This window comes from Dermacentor silvarum, chromosome 5, assembly GCF_013339745.2.
Source record: "Dermacentor silvarum isolate Dsil-2018 chromosome 5, BIME_Dsil_1.4, whole genome shotgun sequence".
NCBI lineage: Eukaryota > Metazoa > Arthropoda > Arachnida > Ixodida > Ixodidae > Dermacentor > Dermacentor silvarum.
In genome coordinates this window covers 72,590,788-72,608,483 of record NC_051158.1, presented here as the reverse complement: position 1 = coordinate 72,608,483, position 17,696 = coordinate 72,590,788, and the positions used below count along the sequence as shown (strand labels likewise).

The 17,696-nt window shown below is 49.4% G+C and overlaps 1 protein-coding gene and 1 pseudogene across 1 annotated transcript; both read right to left on the bottom strand.

The window, feature by feature from the left end:
• Nucleotides 1-8,895: 8,895 nt before the first annotated feature.
• On the bottom strand, nucleotides 8,896-10,467 carry LOC119454172 (uncharacterized protein DDB_G0271670-like; the record flags this gene model as incomplete). Its single annotated transcript, XM_037716164.1, has 2 exons — nucleotides 8,896-8,979; nucleotides 10,111-10,467. Coding segments are annotated over 2 exons (441 nt in total), but the record flags the coding sequence as incomplete, so codon positions are not given.
• A 2,230-nt stretch (nucleotides 10,468-12,697) lies between these two features.
• Nucleotides 12,698-17,696, bottom strand: LOC119454171 (putative uncharacterized protein DDB_G0271606; annotated as a pseudogene).

The window sequence follows — 17,696 nt, the reverse complement described above, 5'->3', positions numbered from 1 at the left end:
TTGTTTACCTTATTCACATTTTACCTTGTTATATACTTACCTGATTAACATCTCAACTTTATTTACCATTATTCACCGCTAGGCGCTTAATTGATCACTCAGGAGAGCACAGAAGCCAATGTACACAAATCAAACTTGCTTCTCATAGCTGCACGTGCGGAGGTCAGTCTCAATTTCAAGCACCCAACGTAATTTCTAAGAACAAACACGCGCTAATAAGAGAGATTGTAGAGGCCTAAGTGACTGACAGGGTCGGCGCACGATGCGTCAGTTCACCATCTGTCAGATTATCGTAAGGGAAATTGACACTCCTTCGGGGCAATTTCAATGCGATTAGCATTCTTGGGGTACTTCACGCCTTTTCCGAGGGCTGTCCGCGTTCTCGCGCACCTATAGTTAAGTTTGAAGCGAGAGGCAGCGCGCAGGGGAATTCGCTCGCCGCTGCTGGCCGCTCTTCACTCCAGCGTTCTCACAGTGAGCGTCCGTGGTCATCGAGTCAGATGTGTTCGTGGTTGTCTGTGCGCGCGTGACAAGGTGCTCGTTAATTTAGTTAGTATTATCGAATATTCACAGCCCTTTATGCAGCCGATAAAACAACTAACCTTACTTCGTATAGCGGTATAATAATTTCCTATCGCAAGCAATGCTTCGCCTGTCGAGTGAAACTGCGACTTTTTTTTTTTTTTTTTTGCTTCTCAGTATACGCCCACCTACACAATATGTAAACCGTGCGCGGCAAGCCGCTCTCGGAAGAACCCGCTGCTTTTTTAGAACGACTACACTAGTTTAAGTTTCCTCCATTCAACACCCCCCCCCCCCCTCGCGCCGTGCCCTACCCCCTTACAGTAAGCACATCGTATTCAGTGGTGCCACCCACCTTGGGAAGGGGGGGGGGGGGGGGGGAGGAGAGGTGGACTGCCCCGGGTGCAGCGCTCGTCAAAGAAGCGAAAATTCGGCAAATTATTCGTCAAAGAAGCGAAAAGGTGCCGGGCGCCTTTCACTCAGTGGAACAGTGGCGATATGCGTGGACTACCGAAAACAAAATAGAATGGAAATTTGTGTTGTGGGAGGGTGCCCTTTGCAGAGTCTCATGACTTGGGGTGTTTAGAACGTGAAGTCAACACGAAATATGCATTAGAGTTGTCGCCCTTGAGAGGCACATAAAATAGCGTTAGATTAGGGGACGAAAGCCGCACCCAAGCGTTTGGGGGACCCAAACGCCATTGCGGGACTTTTGCGCTCTCTTGTGCTCGCTTTGGGTTCTTTTGTATGTCCGGTAGTTAGCGTTCCCTAATGTTTCGCAGATATACCCACGTAGCACTCGTTCTAAGTCCTGTAGAAATGCTTCCGCGCCGGGTCCGACTGCGCTAGTGGATAGTGCGAGATGAGCATAAATCTGTGCTTCTATTTTTTTTACGAGAGCTCCTTTAAAACAACACACGTTCTAATGAGTCTATTCTTCTTCGCATAGTCGCCTGATATTTCTGGCTCGTCTTCATTTTCCTCTCCTTTCAAGTTTCCTTGTTCCGAGACGCTTCTTTGAACTGCAATTTATAAATGTGGATTATCTATTCTTGTATATATATATATATATATATATATATATATATATATATATATATATATATATATATATACAGCGCATGAAAAGTATTTGATCACTTTATTTTTTACAGGTGTTGTGTTTTTCAAATAGAAGAAATTGCCAGCTCCTGTCTTTCTGCCTGTTGATAGAATATAAACACGTAAATATGCGCTTTCGATGTGAGGTCGTGCTGAATTGGGAGCTGTGTGGTTCACTTCTCACTTCGGAAATTTCGAAAATAAATAAAAATAAACAGTCGTTAACTGAAGCGAGCCATGAGGGTAAAATTGTGCTTCGGTGCTTGAAACAAAAGCGGGGGGGTCACGGCGGACCATTGCTCCGAGTTCCACTGACCCTATTGACGGGACTGATCGTATCTTTCGATATTTGTACGCAATTAAACCTGAACTGTGCAATTTTGAAGAGTTGAAAGAAGGTTTTTAATGAGGCTTTCAGCAGTTGAATTAATGAGGCTCTTTTAATTGCGCACTATTCTCTGCGGCGTACGGAAAGCATCCAGTCAAAAGCGCTGAGACTCACTGAGTCATTACCTGTGCAGAGCATAAAGAATTTTGCCATCGCCAGCTTACGCACCTTGCACCTGGTCGTTATTATTGTCGCCATCGTTTAATCTTCATCGTCAGCCTATTTATATCCGATGCAGGACGAAGGCTTGTCCCAACAATCGCAAGTCACCCCTACAAGGTGTCAGCCATCCACGATGAATTAGCTACAAATGCTATAATCTCATCAACCCACTTGATCAACTGCTGCCTTTTACTGCGCTTCCCTTTTCTAGGCACTTTGGCCGCTATAGTGCGGCTATGCCTTAAGACAACGTTCACTGGAGGAAAAATAATGTTAGCCCCTGCTAGTTCAATCTAAACGGAAGAGAAGGTCGACGTCTTTAACTACCTTACCAGAGCTAAGGCACCAACTCTCTATAGCCAATTACGACTCCCACGCAGCCCGGACTTCCGTCACCGAGCGATCGAACTATCAATTACCGGAAGGAAAAAACAACTAAAGCCGAGCCCAGCATGCACCAAAGCTGCATCATTCTAACTATCGCAACCTGTCCACCGTCCAATTAAAATCTCTCTCGTGTCCCACCCTTCGCGCAGCTCGGACTGATAGAGGTTTTGCACACACCGTCAAACGAAACTACAACTATACACAGTGCTACCAGGATAGTTCAGGCACGCTGGTGTGACGTCAGCTGAGTCGAGAATAAACAGCAGCGGCGCTGCAACCCTTACTGCGTAGTTGCAAATAGAAAAAGAAAACGACTGACTGCCAAGCCAGAAAATACCTCCACTCTAGGAATGCCATCAATGCTGGAGTGAGTGTGGATTCTGCTAACACGAGAGGCTTCCCGCATTTCAGCAGTTTCACCCGTTTGGGAAAGGGGATCGATTTATTTGGCTTTTTTTTTTCCTATCGGCAATGCAGGCCCTTCAAGCCATCGTTCCAGTCTCTTCTTCTTTCCTGGTACAAGAAAATTAGGACAAATTCAAGGTCACAAACATTAGTCTTCTTCAACAACAACAAAATTAGTCCGATTGTAGGCTAGCGTATTTTTTTTATTCTGCGACTCATCGGATTTCAGACATTCCACATCGATAGTACAACCAAGCATAGTACACTGGGTATTGTAAAACAAAATTGCGCAGATAGACAGGCTGACCAATTGTGTGATTGATTTAAATGTATCAACGAACACACGCGAGGATTTTGGGGCGCCAGAGTAAACAAACATGGCTAACAAACAAATAAAACGAACCAATGGATACAGAAAAGAAATCGCACCGTACTTTCACGAACTTGTTTCACATCGTGGCTCTCGGCATCAGCGTGTCAGTAATGTCGCCCCAGACGTAAAAAGAGCAAAGATTTATAGCTGTGAACGCAATATCAAATGGTTGGCAAGACAGAAATTTATTAAATGTCAACTCTATTAGAGAATGTTTTATATCGCTTACTGTTAACTTTAACTAAAGCCCAATGAGGTGATAGAGCGCAGTTGCTTTCACAACACACTTATGGTACCTTACGTGATTTTCTAATATACTCCATTCTACAGCCGAATACGGCCAATCAGAACCGAGCAGATTTCCCGAACTTAGGTGACTGAGCGCGGTTGTCTCGATGACTCGCCTACCAAATCAGACACTGCATTAGATGCGGCCACATTCTGTTGCATATGACCGATACCAATCAAGTTTCGCTCGCATCCTTTCTTTGATCCCCACGCCAAATATTCGGCTAATACTGTGAATATAGCGACCGGTTTTGGCAACTTGCATAGCACTTCGCGTGGGTGAATGCACTGCCTCGAGGTGCTATTGCAGACTCTAACAAAATCGACGTAACTCGGCGCAGTGTGTGAATTAGCTTTCCCAAGAGTAACAGCAGTGCCTGGACGCCTCACTTGGCACATCTACAAGCCATTCGGGCGTCTTTGTAGTACGCACTACAACCGCTGCTTTACATACGATTATTTTATCTGAATACTTTGTTTCCTCCCTTCATTTACCGGGAGGCAATCTGCGAGAGTGGAGAACTGACAAGCGGGTAATAAGATAGGACAGCGTAAAAGACCTTCCTTACGTTCCTTCTAACCAGTCTTGACAGTGGCGCTGAGTCGTTTGTGCAATCTTGTTTCACGTTACGCAAGCTCTGGGGTTACACGAAACGTAACTAAATCAAGCCAGCCCGCGTGTTAGCTAAGACGCCGCAAAGCCGGGTTAGTTCGTCTGCAACAGCGCTACTATATAAGGAAACAAAGCCTGCATTTGCTGGAATCGGAAAGAACGGCGCTTGTCCGCGGCAGCCTATCATGGGAGTAAAGTGTTTTCGAGTGCCAATTAAGCTAGGCAATTGAGATTTTGCTGTTTTTCATGCAAATTACGGGGCAAAGAGATGTAAGCTGGTTCTGTACCAAAAAAATATAGGGACGCATTAGGCAGATTTAAACCATTTACCGCCCAAAGCAATTAACAGCACGGTAACAACATCACGATGACAACGAAGACGGCACAACAACGATAACAACGACGACGACACTTCGTTGTCAAAGAACTGCCAGGCCTTACCTCTGTATCTGTATAAGCCTGCCGGTCAGAACGAGTTAGAGTGCGCTACACGACAGCGTTAGGTTGCAGCGTTACGCCAACAAGGTTATATGTATGAACAGCGTTACTCTCAAATTCGATCACTTAGGAGAATAATGCTCCTTCGCGCAGTAAAAATAAGCAGACTACTGAGCCTGTGTTGTACTCCGTTTTCTGGATATTTCCGATAGTGCAGGTCGCGAATTTCCTTCGTCTGCGCCGCTCATTCCTTTGAAAGCATTCCGTTAGTAGCTCAAGTACTCGTACTGCCGAGAAAGAAGCGCAGAAAGTGACGTAGGAATCCTTCTTTAAGTCATCGAATTGCTTGTTTTATCACCGTTGACGTACGCTTTGTCTCTGCTTTTATAGGCCTCATAGTGTCTGCCGCAAAAAGAAAATTATAATAAATAAACTAATAATAAATAAATCAGTCCACATTCATCCGACTTCGTTAGACTGAGTTCATGATCTGAACTTGGTAATAACATCGCTGTCTGTAGTTCTATGATTACGTGTAACCTTCTTGGTAGCTGGGGCCACTAACCATACGAGAATTTCCTTTACGCAAACCAGACCTGGGCTCCTATTAAGTGAATTATAAACAATATGTAACTTCAAGCAGAGCTGGTTTCAAAAAGAAAACGGTTAGCTGTGCCTAAATTTACGTCCGACGATCCCTTCACGTTTTATTACAGGTCGTTAGACGGATCCGGTAGGGTTTCTTTTTTTTTTCTTTTAATGAACGTACGTCCGACGTGTCTTTACGGCGTGCATAATCGCACTGAAGCATTGAATACGCGCTTCCTTAGCGTCAACGCTCGTTCTGTGTGTGTTGCGGTGCAGCGTGCCTGAGTGGGCGCCGATCGCCACGCTCATGACGGCCGCAACTGCCTTATCTGCCTGTACGTCATTGATGGGTGCTTTCAAAAAAGGAAGACGCATTCCATTCGCTGCCTCTCGACTGGATACTATGACAACAGTGTGCTTCTCACAAATAGGCCAATGATGCATTTACGCTCCGCTACCGATCCACTTGTATGACTGACTGGTGGAAATTCCCAAAGGTCGAAGTCACAACTGCGATCCAAGAATTAACAGAAACGTTAACTAGCTGATGCAGAAAAGCGCAACTCTTCGCTCCGCTGACCGCACCTTGAAGTCGCATTCAGCTTTCGTTCGCAAACAGGCGCGAGTGAACCTTGTAGTGCCGTTTGCTTCGTCACCTCACAAACTGTTCCTGTTTCGATTCTTCGGCGCTTCTTCTTCATTCACATCGCTATGCAGGCCACTAATAAAAAAGTTGTCAGTCACTTTAGCATACTTCAAAGCGGGTGAAGGCGAAAGCCTGCGCGCTCAAGAGACATACATTAAATTACTTGACATTCTCATTCGAAGGCGTTGTTACTTCTTATTACTTGTTTTCTCCCACCAAAAATCGAGGGTTCAACTCTCACCGAAGATCGTGGGTTGGAGTGCTTGAGTGAACTTAATAAAACTCAATTACCTTTTCCTTCTTTCTTTCTTTTTTTTTTTTGGCATGAGGAGCAGCGTCGGAGCCAGCTGTGGGAAAAGACGAGGACGAACGCGCGAGCACTGGCATGAGTGCGTCTCTGCGTGAGGCAAGCCAATGCCATCTAGAAACATACTGAAGATATTCTAGAGGGCGCTGGGCGAGCTCACGTGACTTTCTGTACCGCCCGCCACGTTTTTCAAAGCCGCGGTCTTATGAGGGATTTAAGGATTTCGCCTTATAACTAGGGCTTCCGTGTTTTCGGTGTTTATTTTTCTTGAAAATCGGTGGCTGTTTATCGGAGTTTATATTTCTGGCGGAAATTCGGCATTTTCCGGAGTTCATTTCCCGTAAATCCCCAATTCTCCGAAATTTGGTGTTTTGCATTAATCTCAAAACCCGAAAATCGCAGATCAATTCATACCTGAATACTAAAATATCAAAACGCACGAAGAACATTTTATTTTTCCTAGAACGTTTGAATGGACAAAAACGTATACGCACAAACGAAATACTTGATCACATAACACCTTTAATTTTCCGTATAACAGCCTTAGCTTAAAGCTTATTGTAAAACACGCAAGCATACTTTGCGAGATTGCTGTCAGTGATCGAATCACGCTCCTTTCTATTGACGACTCTCAGCTTTGAAAACGCCCTTTCAACGTTAGCGCTAGAAACAGGAAGCGCCAAAAGAAGCAGCGCGCAGCGAGAAAGCACTGGCCACTCAACATTGTGAAGTCTCTAAAACGACAGGGGTTTAACAATGTTACGTATTTCATAGCACTGATAGTTCGCAAAATCACTCAGGAGCTGGCTCAAGTCGTCAGTTTCAAGAAGCACTCATTGAAAAATAGGCGCATAGGTTTCGAACGCGCAGGGAAGCTCATGCTTCACATTTGGGTTCACAATTTCAACACAGTACCAAAACGATTCTTTGGTGTACTGGAGTTGATCGCACAGGTTCCTCTCAGATGTCTGTCTCCACTTTTCGGCGACAGCAGCGTAGTATCCGTTAAAGTCTGCGACAGTCGTTAAGCGTTGATTCTCGTCAAGGAGGTCCAACATAATTGGGACATTTGATGCGAAGACCTCGGTTGGATCCCGCCATTGACTGATGAGTGGATGCAAACGAACCCCCAGTATGGAATAAACTTGGTGCACCAGGGTACTCTCTGCCTCAAGTTCCTTAATGATTGAGATCACGGCACACGCATTGGTCTTCAGAAACGTCATCCTAACGAGCAAGTCGTGCACAGCTTCAGGCGATGAAACAAGACTCCTGAGCTTCTCACACTTCGTCCCCTTGGCTTCGTCGCTTCTCAAGAAAGACAAGATGGCGCGCCAGTAGTCCAGAATATCTTCTAGAACTTCATAAAAAGAGAGCCACCTTCGACGGACATACGGTTTTCAGCGACTTGATGGTCATACCCATGGCCAAGCAAATCGGAGTTTATCGGATAAATCCTAATTGTCAAAAATTTTACCGGCGAATGTTTATCGGATTTTTTCGGATAAAACCGAAAACACGGAGCCCTACTTATAACCTCGAAAGTGGTAGCGTGAGTTATGGCATCGTATGAGACTTCGTAGTTCTTTCTGCGTACGTTTAAAAACATTTTTCGCCATTTCCCTACACACTGATACTTTGACGCTGTTTGGTCTACTAAAAGCAGGGAGTGCTGTATAGATGGGGTTCTGCGCATGTGTAATGGAGAGTATGTGTCTAGTGCTCACTTCGATGGTATAGTCGATGTCAGCGCGTCTGAGGGCTCGCTTTTCCAACCAATCAGTCGTTTAAAAAGTGGCTGTAGGCGCTCAACAGGTTTGAGATAAAATTTAGGTAAGAGTATAAACGTAGAATGTACGTAAAGTGCACGAGAACCGGCCCTCCAAAATCCCGAAACCGATAAAAATCCTGCGACAGAAACTTGAGCAGTTTGTCGTCCGTGGTTATTATTACAATGCAGAAACGATTGCAAGTCGGCTGTGGTTAAAAGTAGCGGTAAAATTTCAGATCGGTATACGTTGGGTACCCTGGTTTGATAACTGTCCGTCACAATTTCTTTCTTTTGTTCCTCTTTTTTTTTTTGCGGCAGTTTGCCTAACGTCGCAGTTTGCCTAACGTGTCACGAAAACCTTTTTCGTGACAAGGCAAAATTCAGCAAGCAGTGCGTCTTCACTGGTGCCGGACATCCACGCCCGTCGCACCGTCGGTTGCGCTTTTTTTTTTTACATGCGCTAGAGAGCACACGCAAAAAATTGCGGCAAAAACGTACCTAAACGCATAACCCGACAGTCCAATAGATGTGGCTGTCGAGCGACAGTGAGGACTCACTGCTTGCTGTCATTTGCTATTCTCAGATTCAAGTGGGGAAAAGGTTTTTGTAAGATCAGAAATAACTGCAGCAGAATTGAGAAAACAAAACCAATTAAATGTAGGATACAGAATCGAACTGCTTGGCAATCAGATATTCCACCGCAACGCCCACACTGGAGCTTTAGTAGCGGCATCTCCACTTGTAATAATACCCACCGCCTACAAACTGTTCGAGTTTCTGCAGCATGATGTTTGTATTCGGCGTTTCGAATTCCCTTTCTCGTGCAATTTACGTACATTCTGCGTTAGCAATTTATTTATAACGCTGCTGCTTGCTGCTGCTTGCTGCTTGCTGCTGCTTGCTGCTGCTGCTGCTGCTGCTGCTGCTGCTGCTGCTGCTGCTGCTGCTGCTGCTTGCTGCTGCTGCTTGCTGCTGCTGCTGCTGCTTGCTGCTGCTGCTGCTGCTGCTTGCTGCTGCTGCTGCTGCTGCTGCTTGCTGCGCTGCTTGCTGCTGCTGCTGCTGCTGCTGCTGCTGCTGCTGCTTGCTGCTGCTGCTGCTGCTGCTTGCTGCTGCTGCTGCTGCTGCTTGCTGCTGCTGCTGCTGCTGCTTGCTGCTGCTGCTTGCTGCTGCTGCTTGCTGCTGCTGCTTGCTGCTTGCTGCTGCTGCTGCTGCTTGCTGCTGCTGCTGCTTGCTGCTGCTGCTGCTTGCTGCTGCTGCTGCTTGCTGCTGCTGCTGCTTGCTGCTGCTGCTGCTTGCTGCTGCTGCTTGCTGCTGCTTGCTGCGCTGCGTGCTGCTGCTTGCCTGCTGCTTGCTGCTGCTTGCGCTGCTGCTTGCTGCTGCATGCTGCTGCTTGCTGCTGCTGCTGCTGCTTGCTGCTGCTGCTGCTGCTGCTGCTTGCTGCTGCTGCTTGCTGCTGCTTGCTGCTGCTGCTTGCTGCTGCTGCTTGCTGCTGCTGCTTGCTGCTGCCTTGCTGCTGCTTGCTGCTGCTTGCTGCTGCTTGCTGCTGCTTGCTGCTGCTTGCTGCTGCTTGCTGCTGCTTGCTGCTGCTTGCTGCTGCTTGCTGCTGCTTGCTGCTGCTTGCTGCTGCTTGCTGCTGCTTGCTGCTGCTTGCTGCTGCTTGCTGCTGCTTGCTGCTGCTGTGCTGCTGCTTGCTGCTGCTGCTGCTTGCTTGCTGCTGCTTGCTGCTGCTTGCTGCTGCTTGCTGCTGCTTGCTGCTGCTTGCTGCTGCTTGCTGCTGCTTGCTGCTGCTTGCTGCTGCTTGCTGCTGCTTGCTGCTGCTTGCTGCTGCTTGCTGCTGCTTGCTGCTGCTTGCTGCTGCTTGCTGCTGCTTGCTGCTGCTTGCTGCTGCTTGCTGCTGCTTGCTGCTGCTTGCTGCTGCTTGCTGCTGCTTGCTGCTGCTTGCTGCTGCTTGCTGCTGCTTGCTGCTGCTTGCTGCTGCTTGCTGCTGCTTGCTGCTGCTTGCTGCTGCTTGCTGCTGCTTGCTGCTGCTTGCTGCTGCTTGCTGCTGCTTGCTGCTGCTTGCTGCTGCTTGCTGCTGCTTGCTGCTGCTTGCTGCTGCTTGCTGCTGCTTGCTGCTGCTTGCTGCTGCTTGCTGCTGCTTGCTGCTGCTTGCTGCTGCTTGCTGCTGCTTGCTGCTGCTTGCTGCTGCTTGCTGCTGCTGCTGCTGCTTGCTGCTGCTTGCTTCTGATTTCGCGCTTGCTGGCTGCTTGCTGCTGCTTGCGCTGCTTGCTGCTGCTTTGCTGTCTGCTTGCTGCGGCTTGCTGCTGCTTGCTGCTCTTGCTGCTGCTTGCTGCTGCTTGCTGCTGCTTGCTGCTGCTTGCTGCTGCTGCTGCTGCTTGCTGCTGCTTGCTGCTCTTGCTGCTGCTTGCTGCTGGCCCCACTGCTTGAGCTGCTTGCTGCTGCTTGCTGCTGCTTGCTGCTGCTTGCTGCTGCTTGCTGCTGCTTGCTGCTGCTTGCTGCTTGCCTTGCTGCTTGCTGCTGCTTGCTGCTGCTTGCCTGCTGCTTGCTGCTGCTTGCTGCTGCTTGCTGCTGCTTGCTGCTGCTTGCTGCTGCTTGCTGCGTGCTTGCTGCTTGCTGCTGCTGCTGCTTGCTGCTGCTTGCGGCTGCTTGCGCTGCTTGCTCTGCGTGCTGCCTTGCTGCTCTTGATTCTGCTTCTGCTGCTTGCTGCTGCGTGCCTGCTGCTTGCTGCTGCTTGCTGCTGCTTGCTGCTGCTTGCTGCTGCTTGCTGCTGCTTGCCTGCTGCTTGCTGCTGCTTGCTGCTGCTGCTCTGCTGCTGCTGCTTGCTGCTGCTTGCTGCTGCTTGCTGCTGCTTGCTGCTGCTTGCTGCTGCTTGCTGCTGCTTGCTGCTGCTTGCTGCTGCTTGCTGCTGCTTGCTGCTGCTTGCTGCTGCTTGCTGCTGCTTGCTGCTGCTGCTTGCTGCTGCTGCTGCTTGCTGCTGCTTGCTGCTGCTTGCTGCTGCTTGCTGCTGCTTGCTGCTGCTTGCTGCTGCTGCTTGCTGCTGCTGCTTGCTGCTGCTTGCTGCTGCTTGCTGCTGCTTGCTGCTGCTGCTGCTGCTTGCTGCTGCTGCTGCTGCTTGCTGCTGCTTGCTGCTGCTTGCTGCTGCTTGCTGCTGCTTGCTGCTGCTTGCTGCTGCTTGCTGCTGCTTGCTGCTGCTTGCTGCTGCTTGCTGCTGCTGCTGCTGCTTGCTGCTGCTGCTGCTGCTGCTGCTTGCTGCTGCTGCTGCTGCTGCTGCTGCTTGCTGCTGCTGCTTGCTGCTGCTGCTGCTTGCTGCTGCTTGCTGCTGCTTGCTGCTGCTTGCTGCTGCTGCTGCTGCTTGCTGCTGCTGCTGCTGCTGCTTGCTGCTGCTGCTGGCTGCTTGCTGCTGCTGCTTGCTGCTTGCTGCTGCTGCTGCTGCTTGCTGCTGCTTGCTGCTGCTTGCTGCTGCTTGCTGCTGCTTGCTGCTGCTTGCTGCTGCTTGCTGCTGCTTGCTGCTGCTTGCTGCTGCTTGCTGCTGCTTGCTGCTGCTTGCTGCTGCTGCTTGCTGCTGCTGCTTGCTGCTGCTTGCTGCTGCTTGCTGCTGCTTGCTGCTGCTTGCTGCTGCTTGCTGCTGCTGCTGCTGCTGCTGCTGCTTGCTGCTGCTGCTTGCTGCTGCTGCTGCTTGCTGCTGCGGCTGCTGCTGCTGCTGCTGCTTGCTGCTGCTGCTTGCTGCTGCTGCTTGCTGCTTGCTGCTGCTGCTGCTGCTTGCTGCTGCTGCTGCTTGCTGCTGCTGCTGCTGCTGCTTGCTGCTGCTTGCTGCATGCTACTTGCTGCTGCTGCTTGCTGCTGCTGCTTGCTGCTGCTGCTTGCTGCTGCTTGCTGCTGCTTGCTGCTGCTTGCTGCTGCTTGCTGCTTGCTGCTGCTTGCTGCTGCTTGCTGCTGCTTGCTGCTGCTTGCTGCTGCTTGCTGCTGCTTGCTGCTGCTTGCTGCTGCTTGCTGCTGCTTGCTGCTGCTGCTGCTTGCTGCTGCTGCTGCTGCTGCTGCTGCTGCTGCTGCTGCTTGCTGCTTGCTGCTGCTTGCTGCTTGCTGCTGCTTGCTGCTTGCTGCTGCTTGCTGCTTGCTGCTGCTTGCTGCTTGCTGCTGCTTGCTGCTTGCTGCTGCTGCTTGCTGCTGCTTGCTGCTTGCTGCTGCTTGCTGCTTGCTGCTGCTGCTGCTTGCTGCTGCTGCTGCTTGCTGCTGCTGCTGCTTGCTGCTGCTGCTTGCTGCTGCTGCTGCTTGCTGCTGCTGCTGCTGCTTGCTGCTGCTGCTGCTGCTTGCTGCTGCTGCTGCTTGCTGCTGCTGCTGCTTGCTGCTGCTGCTGCTTGCTGCTGCTGCTGCTGCTTGCTGCTGCTGCTGCTTGCTGCTTGCTGCTGCTGCTGCTGCTTGCTGCTGCTTGCTGCTGCTGCTGCTGCTGCTTGCTGCTGCTGCTGCTTGCTGCTGCTTGCTGCTTGCTGCTGCTGCTTGCTGCTGCTGCTTGCTGCTGCTGCTGCTTGCTGCTGCTGCTGCTTGCTGCTGCTTGCTGCTGCTTGCTGCTGCTGCTGCTGCTGCTGCTGCTGCTTGCTGCTTGCTGCTGCTGCTGCTGCTGCTGCTTGCTGCTGCTGCTGCTTTGCTGCTGCTGCTGCTGCTTTGCTGCTGCTGCTGCTTTGCTGCTGCTGCTGCTGCTGCTGCTTTGCTGCTGCTGCTGCTGCTGCTGCTGCTGCTGCTGCTGCTGCTGCTGCTGCTGCTGCTGCTGCTGCTGCTGCTGCTGCTTTGCTGCTGCTGCTGCTGCTGCTTGCTGCTGCTGCTGCTGCTGCTGCTGCTTGCTGCTGCTGCTGCTGCTGCTGCTGCTGCTGCTGCTGCTGCTGCTGCTGCTGCTGCTGCTGCTGCTGCTGCTGCTGCTGCTGCTGCTGCTGCTGCTGCTGCTGCTGCTGCTGCTGCTGCTTGCTGCTGCTGCTGCTGCTGCTGCTTGCTGCTTGCTGCTGCTGCTGCTGCTGCTGCTGCTTGCTGCTGCTGCTTGCTGCTGCTGCTGCTGCTGCTGCTGCTGCTGCTGCTGCTGCTGCTGCTGCTGCTTGCTGCTGCTGCTGCTGCTGCTGCTTGCTGCTTGCTGCTGCTGCTGCTGCTGCTGCTGCTGCTGCTGCTGCTGCTGCTGCTGCTGCTGCTGCTGCTGCTGCTGCTGCTGCTGCTGCTGCTGCTGCTGCTGCTGCTTGCTGCTGCTGCTGCTGCTGCTGCTGCTGCTGCTGCTGCTGCTGCTGCTGCTTGCTGCTTGCTGCTGCTTGCTGCTGCTGCTGCTGGTTGCTGCTGCTGCGGTTGCTTGCTGCTGCTGCTGCTGCTGCTGCTGCTGCTGCTGCTGCTGCTGCTGCTGCTGCTGCTGCTGCTGCTGCTGCTGCTGCTGCTGCTGCTGCTGCTGCTGCTGCTGCTGCTGCTGCTGCTGCTGCTGCTGCTGCTGCTGCTGCTGCTTGCTGCTGCTGCTGCTGCTGCTGCTGCTTGCTGCTTGCTGCTGCTGCTGCTTGCTGCTGCTGCTGCTGCTGCTGCTTGCTGCTGCTGCTGCTGCTGCTGCTGCTGCTGCTGCTGCTGCTGCTGCTGCTTGCTGCTGCTGCTGCTGCTGCTGCTGCTGCTGCTTGCTGCTGCTGCTGCTGCTGCTGCTGCTGCTTGCTGCTGCTGCTGCTGCTGCTGCTGCTGCTGCTGCTGCTGCTGCTGCTGCTGCTGCTGCTTGCTGCTGCTGCTGCTGCTGCTGCTGCTGCTGCTGCTGCTGCTGCTGCTGCTGCTGCTGCTGCTGCTGCTGCTGCTGCTGCTGCTGCTGCTTGCTGCTGCTGCTGCTTGCTGCTGCTGCTGCTGCTGCTGCTGCTGCTGCTGCTGCTGCTGCTGCTGCTGCTGCTGCTGCTGCTGCTGCTGCTGCTGCTGCTGCTGCTGCTGCTGCTGCTGCTGCTGCTGCTGCTGCTGCTGCTGCTGCTGCTGCTGCTGCTGCTGCTGCTGCTGCTGCTGCTGCTGCTGCTGCTGCTGCTGCTGCTGCTGCTTGCTGCTGCTGCTGCTGCTGCTGCTGCTGCTGCTGCTGCTGCTGCTGCTGCTTGCTGCTGCTGCTTGCTTCTTCTTTTTTCTTCTTCTTCTTCTTCTTCATTATTATTATTATTATTATTATTATTATTATTATTATTATTATTATTATTAAGCTTTATTGTACAAAGAGACTCCGGAGTGTCTGGTTAATCTCGGGTGGAGCCCTCTTGTAGAGCGACTCGCCGTGCCTGGTCCAGGGTCGCCAATTGGCTTGCCAGTGCCAGCTCGGAAAGCCGTGCCTCCCAAGACCACGTTGTGAGTGTCTGTGATGAGCTCCGTACACTGGTAAGTAATGTGTGTCCGTGTGGCTGACATCGAAGTACAGATTCCCCTCTTGTTTGCGAAAAATCCCAGCTAGCACATACGATGACGGCGAAGTCTGCGTGCATAATGGACAACTCAGTACGTATGTTCCGACCACTGCACTCTGAAGGTCTAACGAAGCTTCGTGGAACAGCTTTCTCCCTATGTATCCGCCGCATCTTTAAGATCGACTGGACACGTCGGACGTATTAATAAATTTCACGCGTGAACATCGGGCGTACATCGTTAGACACTTCGAAAATTGCTATGAAATGGTTCCTAGAAATGTAGTCGTGTGTCATCATTGCCCGCATGGCACCTTGTTTGTATCACCAGCGATTAGTAAACGTAACGGCAACGCTTTCCATGACGTGTAAGTGTAGCAAGGCAGGCACCCTCGAGAAAATGAATAAGCCGGCAACGAATCACCTCGAAGTAAGCGCGAGACTGCACAAGACTATACCGGGAAGTTACCGGAATGGGGCAGACACGACAGACAGAGAAAACTAGCATTCACCGCACTGCAGCACGAAGCTACAAAGGAAACCCGTACGGGTTGCTTGTAACGAAAGGTTTGCATTTAAAACAAAAATAGCATTGTTCCGGGGATCGAACTTGGCACCAACGAATTTCCGGGGCGGTCGAGCTAACCCGGAGGCCAGCAGGAGGCTGGAAAATTGCAGAGCGAGTTCGAATTATTTGACAACTCCAAGCACAAACGGCGAACTAGTCGAGTTGCACGGTGTCCGTTCACTGTTAGGAAAAGCGCGGACGGACGCTTTTCCTAACAATGAATGGCAAATCAGTTATTTGGTTATTCCTTCGTAGCTAATCGATGCCGTCGGGTAGATGATCATTCTCCCTTTTACAATCGAACCCGGATATATCGAATCTGAAGGGGATCACAAAAAAGTTCGATGTATAGGTAGTTTGACATATAAAATAAAATACTTTATAAAAAGAACTTTCAAGGGGAATTTACTGCTGTTCGTTATACACAATAATTCGTTATATGTGAGTTCGCTATATCCGGGTTCAACTGTATTCACTTTCAGATTTCTCCTCGTTGCGGCCTTCCGCATAACTGATTTGCCAAGACAAAAAAGAAGCTTTTATTTTAATGAAATTATCGGGTCTTACTCGCCTAGTCCATAATTTGATTATGAGTCACGCCGTAGTGGGCGCTCCGAATAAATTTTCACCACCTGGCGTTCTTTAACCTGCACCGATTTGCATTCTGCCACCATCGGAATGTGCCCGCCGGGGCTGGGATCGAAACCAAGACCTCGAGCTCAGCAGCACAACGTTATAGCTCCTGGTTAACCACTGTGGGTGCAGAAAGAGTTAACTACAGAAAAAAGAGCTAGCACCTGGAACAAAATATCGTGATAGCGAATTCGAGTGAAAAAATACACCGACGCCCAATTCAACATATTAATAGGTTGGAGTCTGCACGGAGCCAGTTTGAATATTTATAGGAGCCTGATAATGATGGCAGCATCATCATGTAATGCAGCCCATTGCATCCACGATGTTTTCGCGCGCCTAAACCGGGTGTTTCACGTTATTTGTATAGTGTTATTGGTGTTTGGTTCTTTCTTTTTCCTTTTTCTTCTTCTTTTTTCTTTTTTTAAGGACGAATATCAACAACGGCATCTTGTTGACAGTTGCCTTGAGTTACTTCGAAAAAAAAAATTAAGACATGCGATTAGTTAGGTGGTTTGATTAAATTGTGCACATTTATATTTGTTTATGACATAATTTGTTTTTGTGAAGGTCGTACAGAGCGTGTTTTGAAATGCACAATAATATTTCTAATGTTTCCACGATGTCTTCTAGGTCTCTGTTTGTTCCGTGCTCTGCAACATGTGAGCTCTGAAAAAATATTAGCTCACGAAATATAAAAAACGACATTACTATGCGCTTGCTCGTCTGCATTTCAGCTATATCAATCGCGTCCCATAGCACTAAGCCCGTGTGCCCGTCGTAAAAAAAAAAAAACATATCGAGCAAGGCGTCTAGCTTAAGCCACGGCGCCACATTAGCATCTTCGTCGCGAAAATCGAACGCCTCCACAGCCACATACGATAAGCGATAGGCCGGTGATGGCAGTTGATTGAAACACTCCTTTGCATTCTTGAATTTATTTCCTCTTTATTCTTTTATTTATTTATTTATTTATTTATTTATTTATTTATTTATTTATTTTGCAAGCTTGCGGGGCCCCCTTGTTGAAAACGCACTTGACAATGTTGCACCTCAAGCGCGCAAGCACGTTTTATTTATTTTTATTTATTGTTAATATTTCGTGGGCTTTCTTTGTTCTTTTAGTCGCCTGGAACAAAGAGCGACGTAAGATATATATTCGTGGAAACAACTTCATTGCGCCTTTCTGGACAACTTGTACAAACGTTCGTAGTAGAACTTGTGCCTAAAAACGAATATTTGAAAACTAATGCAGATGATCTTAACTAATTAGCTAACTATACACGAGTAAAAAATATTCTGAGTAACACAAGATGACTGTGAACAATACCGTTTTAGTGGCACCCATCAATCACTCACCATGTTTGTTTGTTTTTTTAATTAAAAAGGAGTTTAAAAGTTAGGTGAAGCAACCAGTAAAGGTTGTTTCAACTATAAAGCTGACTTTACGTTACGCAAGAATGCTTGCAGGAGAAAACAATTTTCCTATAGGTAGAACACGCGTAGTCATTATTTCTTTTCCCGTTATTAGCCCATGCTCATTAATTAACAGAACGGCTTAGCCACTAAGCCACCGCGGCGAGTGTAGGCGTATACTAAAATGCACACACACACACAAAAAGAAATACATCCGTTTGCGTTCGGTCGTACAAGACAAAACAATAAACGTAAACCCGTAGAGGTTTGGTACCGACATATAATCTGGCCAGGAAATTTGAAGCACCGTAATTCATTAAAAACCATATTAATATATCCTCCTAAGACCCCTTGTGCAATAGATTGCGCATTGCCTTCTACATTTTTTATAAATTCACTCGCGAGCGATTACGCAAAATATTCACCTGGGTATAAAGTACGGTGCATGCGTAACTGTAAAAAAAGTGGTTTACTAATATTCTTGTGATCCTCTTTGGAGGGATTTGACACTCAATTGATCTAGACCTCTGTGTCGTCCAGACGGCCGAAAGCAAACTTGAGGTGTGTTGATTGCGTGAAAATACCGGACGCGCCAGCTACAAGGCAACGTACTACACGTAGTTCCATCTTCATTTCTGCGTTTAAGCAAAGAAATGCAGTTTTTACCATAGCAAACAGGAGGAGATGAGGAAATGTTCACTCACATGGAGACGCAT